Genomic DNA, 26,196 nt, shown 5'->3' on the forward strand with positions numbered 1-26,196 from the left:
AAATGACTAGAAGCTGGAAAACATTACTTATGCCATAAGGCTGGTTTATCATGGAAACTTACCATTAGCTGTTCATGTTAGCTGTGCTGTCAGACATACAGGCTATAGTTACATCTGCTGGGTGACATGGAAGCTGTAATTGGGGTCAAAATTGTTGCTGCATACCCCTCTAACACTGGGTAGTTGCGCCCCTGATTATCAATAAGACTTAGTGTCCATAAGGAAGTTCAATCCATTGTTTATGGCCTGACGAGCCGCGGGAAAACCGCTACCCTGAGTGACGCGTTGCGTGAGTTTTAAAATAGTAGTTTTTGACAATCAAGTGCCACCACAAATAAAAGACTGGCCCAAGCTGGCCCCCCCAGAAATAATGTCCTGGCTATGCCCCTGAACACACCTCAGGTATGTAACATGAAATATTTTCTATATGTATATATTAATACCAGTGATATGAGTGAGTGCTGATTGTTTTGTTTGGTACATTTCAGTGACATTAGCTTCAGTGACAGTTCGCCCCGACTCGACTAAAAAACAACCTGAAATGACTGCGGTGGCATCTTACTCATACAGAAAAAGGTAACTTACCACATTCAGGTGCGAGATATTCACCAATTTTCGTTTGGTATATTTCAGTGACATTAGCTAGAGTAACGTTAGATCCCTATAACGTTAGCTCAACTCGCCTCGACTCGACTCGCTCCCTCCCGGTATAAACAACCTGAACTGACCGTGGTGAAGTGGCGCCTTCTCAATCCATACAGAAAAAAGTATCACATGTAGGTACAATGCATTATATATTCACAATGGAAAAGCAAACATGGTGAGCAGAATCAAGTCAAGGCAAGCTGAGCTTGTAACGTTTAATGGAAAACCACCACAATGACGATAGCTCAAATAACGTTTGCCCAGACTGTAAAAATAAGCATTAGCCCGGTCAGCTTCCTAAGCTCAGGTTATCATTGCATTGATTACACGTGCTACCGGACATGCTGTTGTAACGTTATTATGATGTCTGTTTTGCTGTCTTGTATTCGGGGGTCTTGAAGTCGTTGTTTGCACACTAGCATAAACGTAGTCCGCGTTCCATCAATAACATTATGGTGGAACTCAGAAAAGAAGACCTCCTCCCTGCCTGTAAAAGTGGGCCTTTGAGCACGGACCAGAAAAGAAAAACTGCTTTTAAAAAACATTTTAATTATGTTGAGCCTGTTCTTAGGTAACAATGATAAAGGTAGGGAATCGTTTGCCCAGTATATGTACCTGTTCAAGAAACATTGGCTACACTTTTTAAAGGCAAGTCTATTCAAGAACAGTATGCAGCAACACTTTTCCAAACATCATCAGAGGGTCTTTTCCTGGACATTAATGATGGGAAGACAGCTCAGTGCAACCCTTTACTTAAAATGGAGCCATCCTCACTTGGTCTGATACTCTATCAGGATGCATTCGAAGTTGTCAATCCACTTGGCTCTTCAAGAAAGAAACATAAGATTGTAGCAGTTTATCTAACTCTGACAGATATTTTGCCTCATAACAGATCCACTACAGATCAAATGCAACTTGTTCTCTTGTGCAATGACCAGGCCTTTAAATATTTTGGGATGGACAAGGTATTTGAGACTCTCATAAAAGACCTGAAAGCTCTTGAGGAGACTAGTATTGTGATAGGTGATGGGCAAATTGTCAAAGGTCGACTGTGTGCCATCTCAGGTGACAATTTAGGGTGTCAGTATCAGCGGTTTTGTTGAGAACTTCAGTAAGAGCCATTACGTCTGCAGATACTGTGATGTAGAAAGGGCTACTTTTCAGAAGTCTCCACTATTGTGTGGTAACACACGAACAGAACAGTCCTATCAGAATCATCTGCAGGAATTGGGCACCAGTGGCAGAAATTCAGAGTGCGGCATTAAGTCAGATTCTCCTTCTAACCAACTATCCTTCTTTAATGTTAAGAGAAGGACAGGGATCTTGTACGCGAGTGGACTGAGTTAATGAGAACCCTACAGTGGACTATTCTTTTTCCTGAGTGTGCTATAGTTTATCTATGGTGAAGGTGCCCACGCGCAACTTTCTCTTTCTGTCTAATATATTGAATAAAGTGTACAAGATCCCAGTCCTTCTCTCTCTCCCGAACTCTCGCACCAACCGGCTTTTATCCGGTCTCCCCACGCCAATCACTGCAATCAGAAACAGGCGTTCGTCATTTTGCACTTGACCTACTTACTTACCGCTCGGCTCCACCCCCGCTCTCCTGCTGCAGACCTCGCCCCCCTCACTACGTTAATCATAACCAGTTATTATTGATTATTAATATTTCCCCTCTGAGCTGACTCGTTACAATCCTCTTATGTGTTTTCAGATTAGCTGCCTGACCGAATCTCGTCGCGGTGTGTACACTTGTAAGATTTTTCGGTAACGCTTCCTTTTACAGTCCTGTTCCAGTCCTGTTCAATTGGATGGTGATGGCGCAGTGGATAAGACACATGCCTTTGGTGTGAGAGACCCGGGTTCGAGTCCACTGTGCGACACCAATGTGTCCCTGAGCAAGACACTTAACCCCTAGTTGCTCCAGAGGCGTGCGACCTCTGAAATATAGCAATTGTAAGTCGCTTTGGATAAAAGTGTCAGCTAAATGAATAAATGTAAATGTAAAAAATTTAAATGTTCCCCATGTACATACTATGTACTTTAGTATAATTACAATAACTGGGTAATAACTAGGTACTAACCCTGAACCTACTCCTAAACCTAACCATAACCCATGTACTTACCTTATATTAGCCAGTACTTTCTTAGTTAAGTACACTGTAAGTACACGTAAGTTAACGCACTGTAAAAATAAGCATTATTACCCAGTACTTTCTTAGGTAAGTACACTGTAAGTACACGTAAGTTAACATACTGTAAAAGGAAGCGTTACCGATTTTTCTCCAGTGTGAATTATCTAGTGCAGTTTTAAACATTGCGCTGTAGTAAAAGTCACTCAAAGCACATGTATTTTCTTACACCAGTATGAATTTTCTGATGTGCATGTAAAGATGGCAGAATTAAAAAACTCTTTCCACATACAGAACATGAATGTGGCTTCTCCTTCGTATGAACTGTCAGGTGTGACTTGTTTATTGCCCTAAGAATTTTTTTTTTCCCGCACTGATTACATGTGAACGACTTTCATTAACATTTAATTATTTAGCAGACGCTTTTATTTAAATAGACTTAAAAATGAGAACATTAGAAGCAATCAGACCAGCAAGAGGGCAACAGTATACAAGTGCCGTAACAAGTCTTATCCTAGCACAGAACACATAGGAAGGTTTTTTGTTTTTTAAATCAGTGAACATTAAGGTTTTTCTCCAGAGTGGATCCTCTCATGTCTTTTCAGAGATGCTGAATGACCGAATCTCTTGTCGCAGTGTAAACACTTGTAAGGTTTTTCTCCAGAGTGGATCCTCTCATGTGATTTCAGATTTGCTGAATGACCGAATCTCTTGTCGCAGTGTAAACACTTGTAAGGTTTTTCTCCAGAGTGGATCCTCTCATGTGATTTCAGATTTGCTGAATGACCGAATCTCTTGTCGCAGTGTAAACACTTGTAAGGTTTTTCTCCAGTGTGGATCCTCTCATGTCTTTTCAGATTTGCTAAATGACTGAATTTCTTGTCACAGTGTGAACACTTGTAAGGTTTTTCATCAGTGTGGATCCTCTCATGTCTTTTCAGATTTGCTAAATGACTGAATTTCTTGTCACAGTGTGAACACTTGTAAGGTTTTTCATCAGTGTGGATCCTCTCATGTGTTTTCAGATTAGCTGCCTGACTGAATCTCTTGTCACAGAGTGAACACTTGTAAGGTTTTTCTCCAGTGTGAATTCTCTGGTGCAGTTTTAAACAGTTTGCTGTAGTAAAAGTCTTCTCACACTTAAAGCACATGTACTCTCTTACACCTGTATGAATTTTCTGATGTGTATATAAAGTTGGCAGCCATGAAAAACTCTTTCCGCATACATAACATGAATGTGGCTTCTCCTTCGTATGAACTGTCAGGTGTTTCTTCAGGTTTGTTGCCCTATTAAATGTTTTGCCACACTGATCACAAGTGAACGGCTTCTCTCCGGTATGAACTCTCATGTGAATCTCAAGACTTTGTTTGATTGTGAAGCTTTTCCCACACTGATCACAGGAGAACGGCTTCTCTCCTGTGTGAACTCTCATGTGAATCTCTAGACTATAATTCTGTATGAAACTCTTTCCACATTGATTGCATTGGTGTGGCTTATCTCCGGTGTGGATCTTCATGTGGTCTTTTAGCTTTACTTTTTGTGTGAAACTCTTCCCGCACTGATCACATATAAATGGCTTCTCTCCAGTATGAACTCTCATGTGAACTTCAATACTTTGTTTGTATGTGAAAATCTTTCCACACTGAGTGCAGGTGAAAGATTTCTTGTCTTTTCTTTTCTTTGAAAATATCTTTTCAGTCTTTGAGCGACTCAATGGTTCTTCTCCAGGTTTGACATGATATTTCTCCTCCACTTCACTCAGTTCTTCACTTTCCTCCTTCACTTCACTCATTTCTTCTCTCTCCTCCTTCACTTCACTCAGTTCTTCTCTCTCCTCCTTCACTTCACTCAGTTCTTCACTCTCCTCTTTCACTTCCATCAGGTCTAAAATGAAAGAAAATTTACTTTTATTTTCAGTACATCAAAATAATTCAAAAAGAGAAATATGAAGTGAGAGGACGTAAAAGTATTGTAAAACACATCTGATTAGCATCCATCAAAGTTTCCATGAATGAGGTACACTGATCTTGCAATTTTTATTTTTAAAACATTGTAGACAAATCCCATGTTTCTGTAGTGAGAACTATTAATTATACTTGATCAGTGATACAGTTATCTAATGTGATATTAACATTAAAATATTCGGTCCCACTTTATATTAAGTGGCGTTAAGTACTATGTACTTACATTGAAAAATAAGTACAATGTACTTATAGTGTTCATGTTGTATTGTAAAACACTTGTTGCTATTAAGGTGTCAAATTAGGCATGCCCCGATCCACATTTTTTCCCTTCCGATCCGGATACCTGAATTTGGATATCGGCTGATACCGAAACTATTCCAATACCAGAGCTGCGTTTGCTTTAATATTATTATTATCATTATTATTGATTTTATATGATGCTGAAATAAACTCCTCTCAACAGGCAAGTATGATATGTACGCATGTATGCATGTATGTCCCAAAAGGCAACTTGAGGTAAAACAGGAGAAACACACACACACACACACACACACACACACACACACACACACACACACACACACACACACACACACACACACTATCAATAAAACAGTGTGCATCTGAACAGCACAAATCAAATACACTGGCTCTTGTAGCATCAACAAATCAAGGTTTTAAAATTTCAAATATTTAAAATATAAGAAAAGTGCTATAACTGTAAATGCGACCCCGCGCCGAATGAACATCAAATAGGGGCGGGAGGGTGGGTGCCCTGGAGGCTGACGAGGGCGTGGCTTGCCCGGAACAGGAAGCCTCCAGGGCGGAGCAGGACGTGACGGCGGCCAGGGCGGAGCAGGATGAGGCGAAGGCCAGGGCGGAGCAGGACGAGGCGAAGGCCAGGGCGGAGCATTGCGTGGCAAAGGCCAGGGTGGAGCATGGCGTGGCAAAGGCCAGGGCGGAGCACGATGAGATGGTGGCCAGGTCGGAGCAGACTCAGACGAGGATGAGGACCATGTCGACGTCGTCTCCATGGCCCTCACGGAGTACCTTCTGCCCCCCCCCAAAAAATACTTGGGGAAATCCTCGGGAGGAACCTCCAGGTGGTAGATGGGTTCCGGGCAGGCCTCCCGGAGCTTGAAGGGCGCAGGCAGGACGAGGCGCAGAGGCGGGGCCGGCAGGGCGAGGCGCAGAGGCGGGGCCGGCAGGGCGAGGAGTCTGGGAACGCCCTCCGTAGCCTGGCGAAGCAAACGAGTCCTCCTCCTCCTTCTGCGACGACGCTTCACTGGGCTTGATTCACTACTGGACGTACTTGACTCAGTAGACTCACTTGACTCAGTAGACTCGGTAGACTCACTTGACTCGGCAGACTCACTTGACTCGGCAGACTCACTTGACTCGGCAGACTCACTTGACTCGGCAGACTCACTTGACTCGGTAGACTCACTTGACTCGGTAGACTCACTTGACTCGGTAGACTCACTTGACTCACTTGACTCGGTAGACTCGGTAGACTCACTTGACTCGGTAGACTCACTTGACTCGGTAGACTCACTTGACTCGGTAGACTCACTTGACTCGGTAGACTCACTTGACTCGGTAGACTCACTTGATTCACTTGACTTGGCACTTGATTCACTTGACTTGGCACTTGATTCACTTGACTTGGCACTTGACTCACTTGACTCGGAACTTGACTCACTTGACTCGGAACTTGACTCACTTGACTCGGAACTTGACTCGGAACCTGATTCACTTGACCCGGCGGCGCTTGACTCACTTGACTCGGCGGCGCTTGACTCACTTGACTCGGCGGCACTTGACTCGGCGGCAATTGACTCGCTTGACTCGGGAAGCGCGGTCTCACTTGACTCGGCGGCACTTGACTCACTTGACTCTGGTTCGTCGAGGCTGAAGCGACGTGCGGGTTCGGAAGACAGAAGCTCAGCCTCAGGCATGTCGATCTCGGCAGGAAGAAGCTCAGGCATGTCGGTCTCGGCAGGAAGAAGCTCAGGCATGTCGTGGAAAGCGGGCTCGACTCGGTTCACGTGAAGCGCAGGCTCGTGGAGCGTGGTCTCGGCTGAGCAGCTGAAGTGAAGCGCGGGCGCGACCGGGCTGACGTTAAGCGCAGGCTCTCGCAGCTTCTCCTCCACGCCCACAGTAAACGGGGAACCGCTCCACAACAGGGCCAAGTCAACGTACCATTCTAAAGATCCGTGAGGACCAGGTTCGGGCATCAGAGACCGGAGTGGTTCCGATAATCCTCCGCGGAAGAAGATCTTCAAGCCGTGGGTGTTCATTTGCGCGAGATATGCCAGCTCGAGGAATTCTGCGACATAATCCTCGATGGCGCGATTCTCCTGGCGAAGACGGAGGATCTGGACATCAGGACTCCAGGTAGGCATGGCTGCTAGATCCTAGGGGGTCAGTTATTCTGTTACGAATTTGCGTGGAAGCAAAGGCAGTAGGCGGATCTAAATGCAGCAGTAGACTTTAATCACAGACTCAGAACAGACAAGACACTCGTGGTACGCACATTAAAACATACATTCAATAACTGACCACGAACAAAAGAGCAGACAGGATTTAAATACACAGACGGGATGAGGGAACAAGACACAGCTGGGGCAAATCAGAACACCGAGCGGGACCATACAACCTAACAAGACAACACACCTGAAACCAGGGACCTAATAATGACATGACTAGGATAACAGACTACAATTAACAAGGCACAAACTGAATAAAAGACCAAAGACAGAGAAACCACAAACCAGAAACATGAGAAAATGAATAAACACCGTAACAGTAAACATCTTACACACACACACACCACTCAAACCTTCCATAGAATAATCGTTCATGAAGGTTGGAAAGATTGATGCGAATTACAAGGACATTCACTGGCTTGATTGCACAGAATATGCGCTGTGAGAAACGCGCGCTTTGCTTGATGTTACGCTTGTAGTGATACTTGTAATAGGTTTCTTTGTGCCTCTTTATTATTTACTACTTGCTTTAATGCTTTCAAGCTATTAGTTTAAAATGAATTAATTTCAATTAAATTTTTTAATTGTTATTATTTTTTTAAAAATCTAATATTCACATATGTGATTAAATAAAAAAAGGTTTTAAGATTTTTAAGTTGGTAAACTAATTAATTAATAAGAAAAAAAGTAATCGGATTGTGACTCTCAGATTTGGATCAGATTTGTGAGGTGCCTAAAGATTCTCAGCCCAAATTAAAATATAGGCAGATATCTAGAAATACAGAAAAGAACACAAATGATGTATTGTAAATTCAAAAATAAATATTAATAATGGTCAGAAAAACTTAAACTTACCCTTAGTCTTAAGGTGATGATACACAGGACAACTTTTTGAGCAATGTTGCTGGGCAATCTTGCCGAGCGATTGTTACTTGGGCACTTTCCCATTGAAAATGGGCAATACATTTCTCTCTGGATAATTTAGATCGGTCGTGGGCCCTGTGTCTCATCTGGTTGCCTGTTGACGGCAACATTGCCCAAAAAGTTGCCCTGTGTATCATCACCTTTAGACCAGTGAAATGAGCTTAAAGTGTCAATTTACAGGAGATCTGAAGACATCAGTATAACAAATGAGTGAAAACAGGAACCAGATTGACGTGAAATGGGTAGAACTATTTACTGCCCTAGTACTACAATTGAATGTGGGACAATGGCCTACATCATCACAGTATGCTAATGCTGTGAATCAGATGCGAAGGAATCGCCATTATGCAGATTGAGCATTGATGTGTCTCTTACACCTCTAATGGCTCGTTTCCCCTGAGCGGTACGGTACAGTAGAGTACGGTTCGGGACAGTAAACCCTGATCCGGCTTGCGTTTCGTCCGCCAACAGTTCCTTTACTTGATAGGCGAGGTGTAGCCTATGCCGGAAATAAGCGATTAATGTAATTTTTGCACGAAGAAGAAAGCGACATAGTAAACAACAATGGATGACATACAGCAGATCTTGTTCTTGTTTCTCAGCATGTTTGTCACAAGAAGACAAGCGCCGACATTAGACCTTTCTAAATACCAAGTACGCAAAGTTCTCAGGACTCAGGAGAATGACTCCTGAGGACGCGAGCCTGGTAATTCTGCAAATGGAACAGCGCGTTCTTCAAAGCGTCACTCAGCTCGCCCTGATACTCCGGTTATCTCTGTATGTACATTTTAGGCAATTATAAAACAAACTACGTTATAAAACACCACTCTGCCCATAGGCAGAGCGTGTGTAAGGCTGGGGAAGTCTTATCCTTCCCCTGGCCACGGACTTGAGACTAGCAATATACAATTCTAGCGAAATTTTCTCCCTCAAAAGCAGCCTGCATGCTACTACTAGCCTAGTTGCTTTTATAAAGAAAAGCTGCACATAATTGCTGGTCTAGGATCAGTTTCCTCAACTCCAAAACCAAATGATAAGCGCGACTGGGCTGGCTCAGCTATGGTTTGTGGAAAACGTAAATTGCATGCTGTGCAGAAGCGCAGAGATAATTCATTTATGCAGATTTTTTTTTTTCGATAAACAATTTTTAAGGACTGATTGTATCAAGATGGCGCCGCGGATGGCTGCCTCGGTGTGTAGCTCTCCAGCTATTGTGTTGTTTTTTTCGTTTGTTCTGCGTTTAGTCATTCTTTTCCTATCAGTTTCACCAAAGACGAACTACTGGACATTAGGAAACACACACCAGAAAACTTTTCTACAGTTTTTGATTATTCAGACGTTTTGCTGGACATTCTCGTCGGAGGGGCAGCGGTGTTGTTCAAACGCGCGGTCAGACGCAAACGTGGGAAGTGAGCCGGCGCGCTGGTTAAACTCCGCGAGCTCGGCCTCCGCACTGCACTCCCCAGTATTCATCTTGCGAACCTCCGATCCCTTCCTAACAAAACGGACGAACTTCTTCTCCTCACCCGCACCAACAAGGATTTTTTAAACTCTGCTGCTCTGTGCTTCACTGAAACCTGGCTGAGTGAAGCCATACCGGACAACGCAATACATCTGCCGGGCTTCCAGCTGTTCCGAGCAGATCGCATCGCGGAGTTAACGGGGAAAACGAGAGGTGGTGGATTGTGTTTCTACTTCAACGAAAGTTGGTGTTCAGATGTAACAACACTGAAGATGTGCTCTCCTAATTTAGAGGCACATTTACATCATACTGTAACATCATATATACGTTTCTGTGAGGATACATGCATTCCTACCAGGACATTCTTACCATTCACTAATGATAAACCATGGTTTACTGGGAAACTCAAACACTTTCATCATGCCAAAGAGGATGCTTACAGAAGTGGGGATAAAATCTTGTATAACCAGGCCAGAAACAGACTGACAAAGGAGATCAGAGTTGCTAAAAGACGCTACTCTGAAAAGCTGAAAAAACAGTTTTCAGCCAACAACCCGGCAACATTCTGGACTGGCCTGAGGAACATCACCAACTACAAGTCACCATCCCCCCGATCTGTGGACAATCAACACCTGGCTGATGATTTAAACTCATTTTACTGCAGGTTTGAAAAGCCCTCATTCACACCACTCACCCACTCTGATCTGCACTTCACACATTCACCATCACCTCCTGCACTCCCACTCCCCCCTCCTGCCATCCAACCTGAGCTTAAGGTCTGTGTGGAGGACGTGAGCAGAGTCTTCAAAAAACAGAAGACTAGGAAAGCCTCAGGCCCAGATGGCATCTCATCTGCTTGTTTAAAAGCCTGCGCTGACCAACTGGCCCCGGTCTTCACGCAGATCGTCAACAGATCATTGGAGCAGTGTGAAGTTCCCTGCTGCTTCAAACGCTCCACTATCATTCCGGTCCCCAAAAACCCCAAAATCACTGGACTTAATGACTACAGACCTGTCGATCTCACGTCTGTGGTCATGAAGTCGTTTGAAAGACTGGTGTTTGCCCACTTGAAGGACATCACTGGACACCTGCTGGATTCCTTTCAGTGTGCTAACAGAGCAAACAAGTCTGTGAATGATGCAGTCAACATGGGACTGCATTATATCCTGCAACATCTCGACAGACCTGGGACCTATGCAAGAATCCACTTTGTGGACTTCAGTTCGGCCTTCAATACCATTATGCCTGATCTTCTCACAGCCAAACTGACCCAGCTCTCCATACCATCCTCAATCTGTCACTGGATCTCCAGCTTCCTGACGGACCGGCAGCAGCGAGTGAGACTGGGGAAACACACATCCAGGACTCTCACCACCAGCACTGGCGCTCCCCAAGGGTGCGTTCTCTCCCCACTGCTCTTCTCCCTGTACACTAATGACTGCACTTCTAAAGACCCCTCTGTCAAGCTCCTGAAATTTGCAGACGACACCAGTGTCATCGGTCTCATCCAAAACGGTGACGAGTCTGCTTACAGACTGGAGGTTGAACAGCTGGCTGTCTGGTGCAGTTATAACAACCTGGAGCTGAACACGCTCAAAACAGTGGAGATGATCGTGGACTTCAGGAGGAACAGCCCAGCACTCCCCCCACTCACCATCATGAACAGCACTGTGGAAGCAGTGGAGTCATTCAGGTTCCTGGGCACTTCCATCTCTCAGGACCTGAAGTGGGATAATCACATTGACTCCACTGTGAAAAAGGCCCAGCAGAGACTGCACTTCCTTCGTCAGCTGAGGAAGTTCAACCATGCCACAGGAGCTCCTGATTCAGTTCTACTCAGCCGTTATTGAGTCTGTTTTATGCACATCCATCACTGTCTGGTTTGGTTCAGCTACCAAATCAGACATCAGGAGACTACAACGGACAGTCCGGACTGCAGAGAGGATCATTGGTGTTTCTCATTCTCATTAAATAAATGAAAGCAAAAAAAAATCATAAATCACAATAATAAGTTTGTATTAAATTGTGATCACTTTAAAAACAAATTCATTCATTTTTAATAATAGTTTATGACACCCATATCCGGAACTCGCCTAAAAACGCGGGTTTATGTGCTTTAGAGAAAAAAAAGTGATTTAGGCTATTAGGCTAATTTTGAGCTGGCAGCCAATTTAGTTGACATAATGGACATAAGAACATTTTTCAAGACAAAGACTTCAAGCTGCAACGATCTAAACAACAGAACAGCCCTTACCCATCCAGTTCAAGTGTGCAAATATCTGACAAAAACTTAGGAGAAAGCTCGCCTTCACAGATATCAACAGATACAGCTGGTGAATCTGGCTACATCAGGCCTTGTGAACGGATCTTTGTTAAAAATAAAAGCGCACACCTGTGTATTTGGACACAGAGGAAACTGGACCATCACAACCCTACTTGCCCGGATACCCCAAAACATTGTTCGGTAAGCAGAACCGGTCATTTTCGTCCGATTACTGTAAGGCATATTCATTCATTGAATACAGCAAAGAGGCAGACACGATTTTCTACTTTCCATGTAGATTTTTTCAGTGCAGTTTTAGTGGTGCATACAGAGATCCTGCTTTTATTGCAAATGGAGTATGTGACTGGAATAATATATTTGCAAAGTTACAGAAACACGCAGATGGAGCACCACATCGTCAGTGCAGTGATCAGTGGCACTGCTATGAGCAAACCAAAGCTACTGGTTCCATCGCTGCACAGTTAAGTGAATCTCACAGGACCTCAGTGCAGAGCAATAGGGAATATGCAGCATCCATTGTTGACATATTCTCTATATAGGAAAACCAAGCATAAAAAATAAAATAAAAAATTTCATAACATAGCCTACCTGTACTACTCTACCACCTTGTGTGTCCCAGCATGTTACACACTCACACGCTGATTTTAAATGTGTGTACTTTTTTCTACTCCTAAAAACCAGACATCTCCATCAATGTTGCACCTAATACCTTTTATAGTATTAACCTCAATACAAACCTTCTCAGAAAAGTTTTTTTTAAGCTTCCTTTTTTTTAGTTTGCTGCATGGTTAAAAAAAAATACTATAGGCTATAGCCTATATTTATTAACTCACGGGGCGCGTCGACACGTGAAACCACACACGTGCCTGCAGACATTTTTTTTCCGAGCAAGCAAAAGGAAGCGAGCAAAAAGAAGTACTGAGTGGGACAATTTCAACAGAAAGGGCGACGACGTTACCTGTAAAATATACTGCGCGGTATTAAAATACAGCAGTAGTACAAGTACGATGCAGTATCATTTGTGAAGCAACCATCCACAACCATCGAGTGATGAAGGGCAACAAACTTTGCCCTCCATGAAAGCAAATGAAAGGCGCTTCTCGAAGCTGGTCCTCTAGCGAGACGTTATCTGTGTATTCCCGGGATATCTGTGCCATCGGAGAGGGTGTTTTCAGCCGCGGGTCTAACTGTCAACAGGCTGCGCTCCAGACTAACCCAACATCACGTTGACATGTTGCTTTTTTTAAATAAAAATGAGACAAGGTGTGGATTGAGGTAGGCCTGCTATTTTTATTTAACGAAAAATCTTAGCCTAACAGAAAAAAAATAGCCGTTTTTTGAAAGCTTCGTTCAAACGGATTCAGTGTTTTATTTTTGTCATCTTAATTTGTTCATTATTTCAGTTAAAAAAATATATTTAGTGTAGGCCTAGTTTTTTTTTTTATTTGTATTATTTTATTATGTTTTTCTCTGTTGTCACTGTCAGAAATGCTGCAGGTGCTTGAAAATTGTATCTGAATCCAGGTTCTGTTGTTGATCTGTTCTGTATGCTGCTGTTTGCACTTTGCACGTTAAAATAAACCCTTTGATAATTATTTTTTTTTTTTTTGTATTTTTACCGGGTCACAGACATGCGTCAATTTTATTTTTATTTAATGCCAATTCAATATTATAATCTTATCAGTTAACGGTTAATAATCGATTAACGAGCGGTGGTTGCCGGTCGGGAAAATTAACCGAAATGAGCATCCCTAATGTGTGTATTTATTTAAATTGTATTATTTCTTCCCCAAGCTCATAAAATAAATTTGGGTCACACATAAATTGACAGGGTCAGTCGGAAACCGGAACCAAACAAAATAAAAAAATGATGCCCAAGGACATGCACTGAGAGGGCACGACCAGAGAGAAACAACTGCAAATCATGGGAACTTTTTGGAGCTGTGTGACTGGTACGCCAGACGTGACGACGCTTTGTGTGCTCGATTAAAGGCCCCATTCAATCTAACGAGCCCTGACACACAAAATGAAATTTCAGAAATTGCTTCTGGTTTAGTCAAAAACAATATAATCCGCGGCATCGAAAACAATGTTTTTTTTACTGTTCTAGTGGTACGAAGCATGGAGTTTTAAAGAGGAACAAATGGCCGTTTGTGTGAGGTACACAGAGAAGCTGTAGATAAAGGAAAGATTTCTAGGATTTGTTGACTGTTCTGAAAGAGTTGATGCTACTGGAATTTATGGACACATAAAGCACTTTCTGGATGCGTGTGGAATCTACACTTTACCCACTGTTGCACACAGTTATGACGAAGCTGTCATGTCCGGTCACGTAAACTGAGTTCAGCAGAAACTCCGTCAAGACCATCCATCTGCGGTTTACATTCACTGTATGGCCGACAAGTTGAATTTGGTTTTGGTCGATGCATGCAAGGTAAATCGTACAGCATCTACGTTTTTTCACATCCTCAAGAGTATGTGTTTTTCTCACAACCAGGCACACACCATGCATACCAGCATCACAAATAGGAGTTTGGGGTTAAAGCCAAACTGACAGCACTCAGCGACACGACACGAGGCGTGTCAATGGAAAAACATAGCAGCTGTCAAGACTTCAATAAGACTCCTGCTCTCCACTCTTTCCGAGCTCTCTGTTCCCCCTTATCGTAGGTTTGTTGAGGCATCTCTTAAGCCATCTCAAGAAGGCCATGTTCTGTGTGTGTCTTTTGGTGTTTTACCATGTTTTCAGTATGATCCATGTTGCACACAAGGCACTAAAAAAGAAAGACACGACACGACACTATCTCAGGGCTCAAGTGTCATGGAATCTACAATATACGGCCTTGAGAACATGAGGACCACTGAAAAGTGGGACGAATTATAGATGGAGATTGAAGCATTCTGTAATTCACTTGACATTTCAGTCAGTGAAGATGAACGCGATCACACGCATTTGCGAACTGTGAAAAGAACTGCTACGTTGGATTCCTCTGTTGTCACAAGTACCCTTGGACAAAGAGAACACCAAACACACATCACACAAAGCATGAAAGAGAAATGGGCCTAACAGCTCTATTTTCCTGTTTTGGATACCCTGTTGGGTGAGTGAGTGTCAGTCCCGGTTTTCCACCCAGACCATGGGAATAGCAAAGAGTGTGGATGCAGTGCTAAAATGTGACCCAGAAGGCGCACAGTTTCTTTTGAATAAATATACGACCACCCTCTCTATCAACCCTAAATAGGCATGTACTATATGAATTTACTGAAACTGAACTCACGTTACACATCTCCTGACTTCGTTAAGGAGGCACTCTCGACTGGATTTTATCCAAACTTCGAAAAACGTTTCAAGTTGGATCAAAAATTACCGGTGGGGACCGCAACATGCTAGAGATCTTTTTCAGCTATGTGACGCGTAAAGAATTGGATGCGTTCAACAATGGGCCAGGAGAGACTTTCATCATTGAGTCTGGTGCATATTGAGAGTGACATAACCACAAAACTTAACAACAAGGATATCATCAACGCATATGATGCGAGGTCTAAATGCAGGATTTTGATGCATTACATAAGGCAGTGTTTATTTATATTGGCTGCCAGGCATACAGTACTGCTTGCTTTTTTTGCTAAAATTAACAGTTTGTAAACGTATAGTTGCGTTAATAACAAATGAGTTAACAGGAGCGTTTATACTGGGACGTTTAAGTTGTTTCTACGGGACACGTTGGTTAAAACTACATGGTTATAGGTGGTAGGAAATCTATTTAAATGCATCGAGGGGAAGCGCACATCTTACATTTACATTTATTCATTTAGCTAACAATTTTATCCAAAACGACTTACAATTGCTATATATTTCAGAGGTCGCACGCCTCTGGAGCAACTAGGGGTTAAGTGTCTTGCTCAGGGACACATTGGTGTCTCACAGTGGATTCGAACCCGGGTCTCTCACACCAAAGGCATGTGTCTTATCCACTGCGCCATCACCACCCCATCACACCATCTTAGCCTTACCCTGGAGTTGGTTCACCCTCCGTCTATGACTCTGCCTCTTTTCGTTTTCATTTAAAGAAATCTTAAACATTATAGCCACACAAATATGGTCGTTCAGCCAACGCGTATTGATTATATTCACTGCATAGCGTTAGCTGTTCTCTATAACAAAACGAAATATAAAACACAACCCTGCCTCTTTTAGTTTAAATTTAAAAAAAATATATATTAAACTTATTAATATGGTTCAGGCATTGTACTCTGATCATCTGCACTGCAATACAATTAAAAATGGCAAAACCCAACCCTGTTTCTTTTTGTTAAATTGTATCAATAATAGCCATTATAAAAGTGAAAGGTACAAGAAACTATAAAATAACAAATAAAGCAAACAATTCAGTCAAACATACAAAGTCAGTGCTCTAGTTTAACGTTACAACGGTGAAATTAAATATAAATATAAAGTTATGGAATTTCACTTAGCCCTCAGCCACAACGATTGGCCAGGGAACAAATTATAGATTTACGAGACCAAAGATCGCCCGTTAGATATACACAAGACGAACTATATCTCATGTTAACAGACGTCGGAGTCAGCGGCAACGAACAAAGGCTGTTCCAGGCGGAATAAATGAGGATCTCACAACCTGGATCAAATTTCCTAAATCGTTACAAATAAACCACAGATTTGAGCTTTAAACAACTATTCTCGCCTGAAAACTCTTAAAACTACATTTCGTGGCACAGCAACGCATTGAATCGAGCCAGAACACACATCTGTACCATATTTGACATTGTGCTGAGCTTACTTAAGATATAAAAGTATCATAATGTACAATCTAGATACTGAAACATTATGTTAAAGAACAATAATAACTTTAAAGGGGACCGATTACTTTTATTTGAGTCGGATAACTGTAATCATTCTCCTTCGACTGCTTTTTGATCCTATTATTGGTTCAAAATAGCACTGTAAGCCTTCAGGACTTACAAAATATAGAGTGTTTTCAGCATCTCTGTTAAAGGGTTGATGAGCTTTTTTCGAAGGCTTGATTGTTTTTATGGGGTGCGGTCTAACATGTTCATGCTTCATTAAAAAAACGCATTATTTTTCAAATTTACCTTTATTCTACACGCTGTGTGTCCCTTCTGGTAAACGGTCTGATGATGATTTCCTGGTTATAAGAAGCCTCTCCCTCAGAAACACACGATAGGCTCTGATTGGTCAGCTTGACCCAGTGTGTTGTGATCATAGACGGTTGTGATTCGCTAACCGCCTAGTTCGCGCTGTCCGGAAACGTCACGCCCGTTACCATAACAGTCAGCTGCATGTGCTCCGGTGTATTATAAACACAGACGTCAATATTGCCTTATCAATTTCAGCCCGAATCAGATTTAGAGAATATAAGTGGAGAGGAATCGAGCAGAACTTGTGCACGAACGGCTGTTACAGGACATTTCAGACTGGTAAGTTTTTTTTGTAGATGTCTCATTCTTTGTATAAACGCTGTTCTTTGTAAATGCTACTGCTTATGCTAATGCTACTGCTAATGTTAAAACAGGCAAAAAAGTTAATACAATCGTTTTAACTCATAATATTACAATCCTCGAAGGGATTATTTGATCAGCAATCACACACACACACACACACACACACACACACACACACACACACACACACACACACACACACACACACACACACATTCTCTCTCTCTCTCTCTCTCTCTCTCTCTCTCTCCTCTTGCACACGCACACACACTCTACAAAACAAATGTAGCCTAATATCTGTCGTCAGAACTATGAGCACATTACGAGACTAATCACCATGGTTTAACCACAGTAAAGAAAAAAGTTGACACAGAACCATGTTTAACGTAACATTACCTGTAGCCATGATATAATTATTGTATGCGTGTTTCAGGCTTATCCCTTGATAAAACCATACATACAGTGAACTAGAGTATTTGTATTATCTGACATGCATATGACAGTAATGTTATTTAGCCACAGCCACAAATCTAACACTAAACTGAAAAGGGTATTTTAGTTTTACAATATAACTGTATAAAACAATTTTTGCAATTTTTTGCAGCAAACAAGTACATCTAGGAATATAAATGATTATATATGAATAATGTAAAAAAAAATAATCTCTTTAAAACTTTAAAGAGTTAAAAGAGTTTAAAACTGTCCAGAAACAATTTTGTTAGATAAAAGGCATTATAGTTTTTAGTCTGAAAATGTCAACAGTAACTTATACTCAACCTAGAATACTCAAGTAGTCCTTTAAAAACACTTAGCATAAGTGCAGCCACAATGTAGTGAAATAAGAGACTTGAGTAATAGACTACACAAATAAACCTCAACTAGACAATTACAAAGTTAGTTCACCCAAAAATGAAAAATCTGTCAGTAATTACTCATCCTCATGTTATTCCAACCCCGTAAGACTTTCGTTCATCTTCGGAACACAAATTAAGATATTTTTTATGAAATCTGAGAGCTGGCTCACTCCTTCATAGTCTTCTCTGTAATTGAAACTTGCCGGCCCAGAAAGTTAGTAAAGACAAAGTTTAAAATGGTCCAAGTGACTACAGTGGCTCAACCATAAGTTTATCAAGCGACGAGAATACTTTTTGTGTGAAAAAATAAAAATAAAAAAACCCCAGACTTTATTAAACTATTGAGTGAGTTCACGTAAGCTGTGTCCCAATGTGAAGGCTGCATCCTCCGAAGGCTGTGGACTTCGAAGGATGCAGCCTATTCGTCCTTCGAAGGACGCACCATGTAGCCTTCGTAGGATTTCTTAATTGCGCATCCAGGTGTTCCCGATTACCGCTCCTGGCGCCAAGCAACGGTGCGAGAGTACAGCTGCCATCCTGATAATTCATTTGTTATAACTGAATAAACAGCTATGGATCCAGAATTGGATAGTCATTTTTTTTTTATTTATATTTCACTGTAGGACATGGTGAGGATGTTTCAGTCATGTATTTTCGGCTTTAATAGCCAAGATCGTGGCCAGAGCTGGTTTGCTGCGTTTTGCTCCCTATTCAGAAGTTGCTTCCTGACTTGCCAGATTACACTTTAAACCGTTCAGGTATTGGGTGTTAATTTACGTAAATAATGTAATGAAAATAAAACTTACATAGGCATATAAAGTTTCAAATGTTCACTTATATCTTACCTTGTACTTTTCTATTATGAACATAAATGGACCATGGTGAATATATATTTCAACCCGTATTATGGAGCCCGGGAAGTCACCTGTGGGAAAAAACCAAACAATCCGTGGCGACGGTTGTGCAGTCCGTCCCCTCAGTTTATAAACTGTACTCACAATATTTTTTATATGTAAACAAACATAAATGTATAAAAATACACTATTTTATTTGTGTAAACTCACAATAATAAGAAAACTTTGTGCTTTTGTAAAATAAACGAAAACAATCAGGCGCCCTTTCTTGATCTCTGTGAACTGAATTCATAAATGAACTGAAACAAAATATAGCCGACCTACACAAAGCTTGAAATGTCCACTTTTAAATGAACAAATTCGAATATAATTTCCAGTTTGTAATATGGCCTTAGAAAAACAGTAACATAATTTTTTTCCATATTAATTTGTGAATATTTGAAATGTTTAATAAAGGGGAAAAAAGTCATAAACAAAAATCTGAAAATAAGTCAATATTTTTTTTTTTTGCGCAGAATTTGGTGTGTACAGTTCAAATTCAAATTTTGGTGTTCAACTTTTATATCAAGCATTTCTAAAGCAGATTTAAAGGCTCAGTTATATTCTAAACAGAAAAAGGAAACAAACACAACACCGTGATTCAGGCATTACAAGGCATAACTAGTCCTCACTTTAGATGAGCTCACAAAAATAGTTAACTGACCACTACTAAATGCTTTATAACTACTTGAATTAACCCTGAATTACAGTAGAAATACATGTTAATAAAGCATTTACTAACACACTAAGTAACTATTACTATATGTCTAAATAATGTTTTTTATAAGATGTCTTTATAACTACCTGAATTTACTACATTTACTCACACTTTCTAAGTGATCTTATGAATCACTTATCAACTCCCAAATAACTGGTTTGTAAATAATGTTATACTTCATTTAGAAATTAGAAATTGATCATTAACAAAGTATGAAAATACAATTATTAAACACATTATAGATATACTTATAAATCAAGAATAAAGCATTTATAGCTGTATTTATAAACTGCTTATTAAAAAGATAGTTCACCCAAAAATGAAAATTCTGTCAGTAATTACTCACCCTCATGTTGTTCAACCCCGTAAGACCTTCGTTCATCTTCGGAACACGAATTAAGATATTTTTGATTAAATCTGAGAGCTGGATCACTCCTCCATAGGCTTCTTGAGGGATTGAACTTGCAGGCCCCGAAAACTCATTAAAGACATCATTAAAATAGTCCAAGTGACTACAGTGGCTCAGTCTTAAGTTTATCAAGCGACGAGAATACTTTTTGTGTGCAAAACAAACAAAAATAACGACTTTATTTCAACTAGGCTATTCATTTCCTTCTCTGTGGGCCTCGAGTCAGTTCACTAGTGTAATAGCGTAAGCTTCTGTTGTTGTACGTCACACGCATCACACACATGACCAGCGTCGGCCAATAGTGAGCCTACGTGTGACGTAACCGTTTCGGTTCAATTCGAATACATGTGCCATTCCACCGCTAACATATAGGCCTACTAAGTAGTCAAACATACATGTATACCGCTGAATGCTCAAACAAATACATATGAAATGCACAACGACACACCTAAAGTTTCACGGTTCGGTGCATGAATTTACACGGAGAATACACGGTATAAAAATAGATAAAACTCGCATGTAATTTAATTAATGTAACGCGGAACTACTGTAACACACGCGGGTTCTTTAGGGACACATAATCTGTAGCCCTGTCAGGTCGACGACGGTCCAGTGAGTGAATCAGAGATAGCAGCACTAAGGATGAGTATGGCGAGTGGTGGCGACCCACAAGAGTTAGAGGACCCGCCGGCCTCTTTAAGATCGCAAATTTAGGAAAACTTCGGTTTCCCAGTCAGTTACAATTAATTAAACCAACAAGCTTCAATATTAGGTTACTCACTTGCGCACACGCGCACACTCTCTTATGAGGTGCCCCTAGGGACATTATTCAGAATTACCATGCACATACATGTACTTTTCCTCTCACATACACATATGAAACCAAATTCATTCACATACTATAATGAAATGCTTACACACATACAAGTGAAATGCTTTTACAAACACAACTGAAACGGTCTCATACATACAACTGAAAATATTACGCTCACACACACAACTGAAATACTCACACACACACAACTGAAACGCTCACACACACACAACTGAAATGCTCTCATACATACAACTGAAAATATTACGCTCACACACACAACTGAAACACTCACACACACAACTGAAATGCTCACACACATACAAATGAAATGCTTTTACAAACAACTGAAACGCTCTCATACATACAACTGAAAATTTTACGCTCACACACAACTGAAATGCTCTCACACACACAACTGAAATGCTCTCACACACAACTGAAATGCTCACACACACACACAAGTGAAATGCTTTTACAAACACAACTGGAACGCTCTCACTCACACAACTGAAAAGCATTTCAGTATGTTGTATGAAAGCATTTTAGTTGAAACGGAAGGTGGTTAACCCTCTGGGGTCTGAGGTGTTTTTGGGCCCTGGAGGTGTTCTGACATGCTCTGACATTTGTGCTTATTTCTGTTGCTTATGACATTTTCATGGATAAAGTCTGATTACACTGTATTCAGCACAAACTCTGCTACAGTAATATGTCAGCAGCATGTATGTAAAAGTTTGTAGTTTTAAGATAATGACGTTTATGCGTGGTTTGTGAAAAAACAAAAAAAAATTGTCACTGAAATAAGGTCAAGAAACCAATACTGATTATTTCTTCACAATACTTTAGACAATTGTATCACGTAGCCTAGAATATTTGCTCCAAAACTATGTGAAAATCATCCTGCATACTCATTCAGATAAAACAATAAACTGATTTAAAATGTGTATGACGTGTTTTGTGTGAGAAAGCTGTATGCGAGGAGGCGTGAGTCTCTCATTAATATGAATGCATTTTACACCGGAGAAAGACAAAGACCCTCCCCTAATGGCCCTATTAGGTGCTATCAGGCCCGATCATTATGAGGAGCCTTACACAAAGAATGAGGAGTTTTAAAAAAGAATGGCTTTTTGATTGTTTGGATTTATTTACAACACAACATAATCCAAAGATACACAACAAATGACAAAAAACATTATTGAACACACTTACTGAGACTTGAACAGTCACACACCTTTGTGCCATTCCTGAAACATAGTACCTGTAATTTCCAAGGTGTTTGATCTTTCATTTTACCATGTTCATGTACAGAGTCTCATGTGAATGTTGAAGTCAGCAGGACTCACCCATGGGGCATCTGGTCCCTGTAAAAAAAATAAAATAAAAAAAACTGTGAACATGCTGATATCAGGAGAAACTATATGGCTGCACGACTTTGGGCATACATTGTAGATTTTTTCTGGTTAAAATTGCGATTTAATTTATATATATATATATATATATATATATATATATATATATATATATATACACGCCTAGAATAAGTTAACACACCCATCCTATAGTTCACTAAAAAGAGGAATAAAAAAACATCGATGCCTTAATTAAAAAAATGAGGAAAACTCCAACCTTTAGGGACACCAATTTTCTTTGTGAATGAATAATGTATCGCAAATAAATAAATGTTCTTCCTTAAAATACAGGTTGCATAAGTCAGGACACCCCTATGTTAAATTCCCATAGAGGCAGGCAGATTTTTATTTTTAAAGGCCAGTTATTTCATGGATCCAGGATATGCATCCTGATAAAGTTCTCTTGGCCTTTGGAAGTAAAATATCCCACATCATCACATTCCCTTCACCATACCTAGAGATTGGCTTGGTTTTATTTCAGTTAGCCTAATAGCTAGTTTGATTTGCATTGAGAGATGATCTTATGGAAAGTACCCCAGGCCAAACTAGGTATGGTGAAGGGAATGTGATGATGTGGGATATTTTAATTCCAAATAATAATAACAATAGACGATAGAATGCGGCCTATAAATCGTTAAAAAAGAACACTTCAACACTTCTTTTGGTCGCAATTCCTTCCAGTTTCCTGCTGCCTATGACTGGAATGAATTGCAAAAATCCTTGAAACTAGAGGTTCCTATTTTCCTTACCAATTTTAAGCATCAGCTGTCAAAGCTGTTTATTGATCACTGCACTTGTTTATAGTGTATCATTTTTAAACTATATTTAGATTTTGTATATGGATTAGATTATTGATTGTAGTTTGTTTATACATTTATAAAAATTTATTGTATTTTGTATTATATTCTGTTTTTGTATATGGATTGTTTTTTTTGATTGTATGTTTATTGATTTCTATGCTTATCTCTGTGTTGTTGTTTCGCTTTGTCTTGGCCAGGTCGCAGTTGTAAATGAGAACTTGTTCTCAACTGATTTTACCTGGTTAAACAAAGGTTAAATAAAATAAATAAATAAAAATCACAGATCATTTTTTCATATTTATTTTTTTCTGTATGGCCATAAATGGCGGAGTAATTTAAGTCTATTGTGCTACTATGTGAAGAAAATCCAGCAAAACGCGCCGTCGCGTTTTCAGACCCCAGAGGGTTAAAGTCCCCACTCCAATCCAGTTGGTGGCAGTAGTGCACCTCTAAGCTGGTTGACAACACCAATAAAATCGAAGATAAAGAAGAAGTAAAAACCAAAGAAAAAAAAGTGCGGGTGCACAAAACAGTTCTTTCGCCGGTCACCACCTGCTCACCAGCAAAGAAGCCTAACCGAAGTAGCGAACTAAACAATTGTTGTTGCATTTGACAGGGTTCTGATGGTCTCCGCTGAGGCCAATAAGGTGTTCAGCAAGCCCGCTGCCTCGGTTAATGTTCTTTGCTGTTGAGCAGACATTGGTGTAGCGCAGTGGTTCTCAAACTTTTTCGGTCATTCCCCACTTTGGACAAGGGGGAATTTTCAAGCCCCACCTGCCACCATCACTAATGAAATGCGCAACAAGCTTAAAATGTTCCAATTTATTGAAGTAACAAGTAGTGTCAGTATTAACAAGTTGTTATACAAAAATCTAAATACAAACTAACTATCTACATCAAATAACAGCAAGTTCAAAAATAAAGAAAATAAAAGTGGAGCTGTGTCATAACTTGCATGAAATTCAAAGATAGAGAAAATAAAAGTGCAGTTGTGTCAAAATTTGTATCAAGTTCAAAAATAGAAAAGAAATAAAAGTGCCACTCATCATACGATCAGCACCCCAGGGTAGGGGGCTGTGTAACATAATATACTTAAAAACTTGAAAAAAAAAAAAATATATATATAGTACACATATTAAAATAGACATTACATTTGATATGGGATTAAATTGATGGGCAGTGTATAAGATATAAACAAATAATTAATTATTATAATATTCCTTTGTTCCGATCAGAGCATGTGAGCGGAGAACGCATTTCTGAATATTTCTCGCTCGCTCAGGGTCGCTTGCCCAACACAGAATGTCCTGCTGGTTCGAAAATATGTGGAATAAGGACTGTCTCTGACTTAAGTTTTTTTCTAGTCGGCTAGTAGTTGTTCATTTAAGCCATTAGTGGACAAATCACCCCTTTATATTGATTTAATTATTTAAATAGGCTATACAGGATAATGAGCGTTATATTGCCGCACTCAAGCGCACACATACAGCTTGCCACAAAGAACCGGCAAAAGTAATGATTATGAATGTGTAAAAAAAAATAGCAAGGAGACATTTAATTGTTTATTAACAAAATGGTGTTTTCTGTTTTGCTGCAAAGATGAAGTTGACGATGCGGACTCGCCATCAACGAATAAATATATAAAGGCATAAAAAGGAAAATTTCCTCCCGTTTAGCGCGCGCCACCTGTCACGTCTCTAATCCCCACCAGTGGGGCGCGCATCACACTTTCAGAACCGCTGGTGTAGCGCGATTGGCGGGCGAACGAACGGTCAACTGTGGACGGTCGCTTGTATTGTGAAAGGCGCGCTTTTGTAGGCCTACTCGGCTTTCTTTCAACAGCTTCTAGTTCTTCGGGTTGAGGTGCACTACTGCCACCAACTGGACTGGGGACGTTAACCACCTTCCGTTTCAACTGAGAGAAATGCTTTCATACAACATACTGAAATGCATTTGGCGTCGCTTTTGAATCAGGGTAGCCTTCGTCGCGCCGCAATGACGCAACCGGCCTTCGAAGGCTGGAGAATTGAATTGGGACAGCCTTCGTCGCGCCGCTGTGACGCAATCGGCCTTCAAATGCGGCCAATCGGCCTTCAAATATGGCCTTCGGAGGATGCAGCCTTCACATTGGGACACAACTAGTGTAACTGCGCAGCGCTTCTGTGTTGTACGTCAGAACGAAGGCTCACTATTGGCCGACGCTGGTCATGTGTGGGATGTCGTGTGATGTACAACACAGAAACGCTACTTATTTTTAGGGGTTTTTTTGTGTACAAAAATTATTCTCGTCGCTTGATAAATCATGATAATTGTCGGTTTCTGCACATAAAAACTGTTTCGTGTTAGAGATCTTATTACTTTAATACAATGTAGTTATCATAAAATCAAACCATGTTTCAGTTCATTGTTATGTTGCTGTATTGTGAAGATGAGTGGCATTAATGTTTGTCTTTGTATTATTGATGTTTTATCCATGTCATATTGAGAGAAATAGCAGTATCATCTTTCAATAGAGCAGATTTATAGGCTTTTGTCATATATCCTGACTCAAATAATGTGTTTCTAACAGCAAACACTCAGAATAAAGTGAGATGATCTGCTGATGATCCTGAATGGCTTGTTGAATGAGTGTTGATAGTCTGAGACTCATCAATATTAACAGATCTGCTGAAAACACTCTTCATTTCATGACAATAGTTCCTGTTTTCACCTCATTTATTATACTGATGTCTTCAGATCTCCTGTAAATTGACACTTGAAGCTCATTTCATTGGTGTGAGTAGACTGAGAGTAATTGTTGGTTTCTATATAGAGATAAAGACATAAATGCTTACTGTATTTTCCGGACTATGTCACTCCGGAGTATAAGTCGCATTAGTCAAAAAATGCGTCATGAAGAGGGAAAAAAACATTT

The 26,196-nt window shown here is 40.6% G+C and overlaps 5 protein-coding genes across 13 annotated transcripts in view; 2 read left to right on the forward strand and 3 right to left on the reverse strand.

Moving 5' to 3' along the window:
* Positions 1–17,061, reverse strand: part of LOC143711142 (uncharacterized) — a 376,270-nt gene extending 359,209 nt beyond the window's left edge. Inside the window, exon 1 of the mRNA XM_077202484.1 lies at positions 17,017–17,061. The gene's annotated coding sequence lies outside the window, so the exon portion shown is untranslated. The remainder of the gene's footprint in view (positions 1–17,016) is intronic.
* Positions 1–26,196, forward strand: part of LOC143711160 (uncharacterized) — a 312,783-nt gene that overhangs the window by 279,950 nt on the left and 6,637 nt on the right. The gene's annotated exons all lie outside the window — the stretch shown is intronic.
* The window catches only part of LOC143711084 (uncharacterized), a 276,637-nt gene that overhangs the window by 230,357 nt on the left and 20,084 nt on the right, over positions 1–26,196 (forward strand). For 6 of the 8 annotated variants that reach the window (XM_077202385.1, XM_077202381.1, XM_077202386.1 and 3 more), the window contains exon 1: positions 17,195–17,361. The gene's annotated coding sequence lies outside the window, so the exon portion shown is untranslated. Of the gene's footprint in view, positions 17,362–26,196 lie in introns of those variants that run through there. The other 2 variants (XM_077202388.1, XM_077202382.1) reach the window with 2 other exon arrangements.
* Positions 1–26,196, reverse strand: part of LOC143711116 (uncharacterized) — a 174,156-nt gene that overhangs the window by 14,554 nt on the left and 133,406 nt on the right. The window lies entirely within an intron of this gene.
* LOC143711124 (uncharacterized) lies at positions 3,092–4,661 on the reverse strand. Its single transcript, XM_077202460.1, has one exon. It carries the CDS (start codon positions 4,655–4,657, stop codon positions 3,341–3,343), a length of 1,317 nt encoding a protein of 438 aa, XP_077058575.1. The 5' UTR covers positions 4,658–4,661; the 3' UTR covers positions 3,092–3,340.

The sequence above is a fragment of the Siphateles boraxobius genome, unplaced genomic scaffold (genome assembly GCF_051911475.1).
Source record: "Siphateles boraxobius isolate OS27281-9 unplaced genomic scaffold, OSU_SipBor_1 49, whole genome shotgun sequence".
In the NCBI taxonomy this organism is placed as follows: Eukaryota; Metazoa; Chordata; class Actinopteri; order Cypriniformes; family Leuciscidae; genus Siphateles; species Siphateles boraxobius.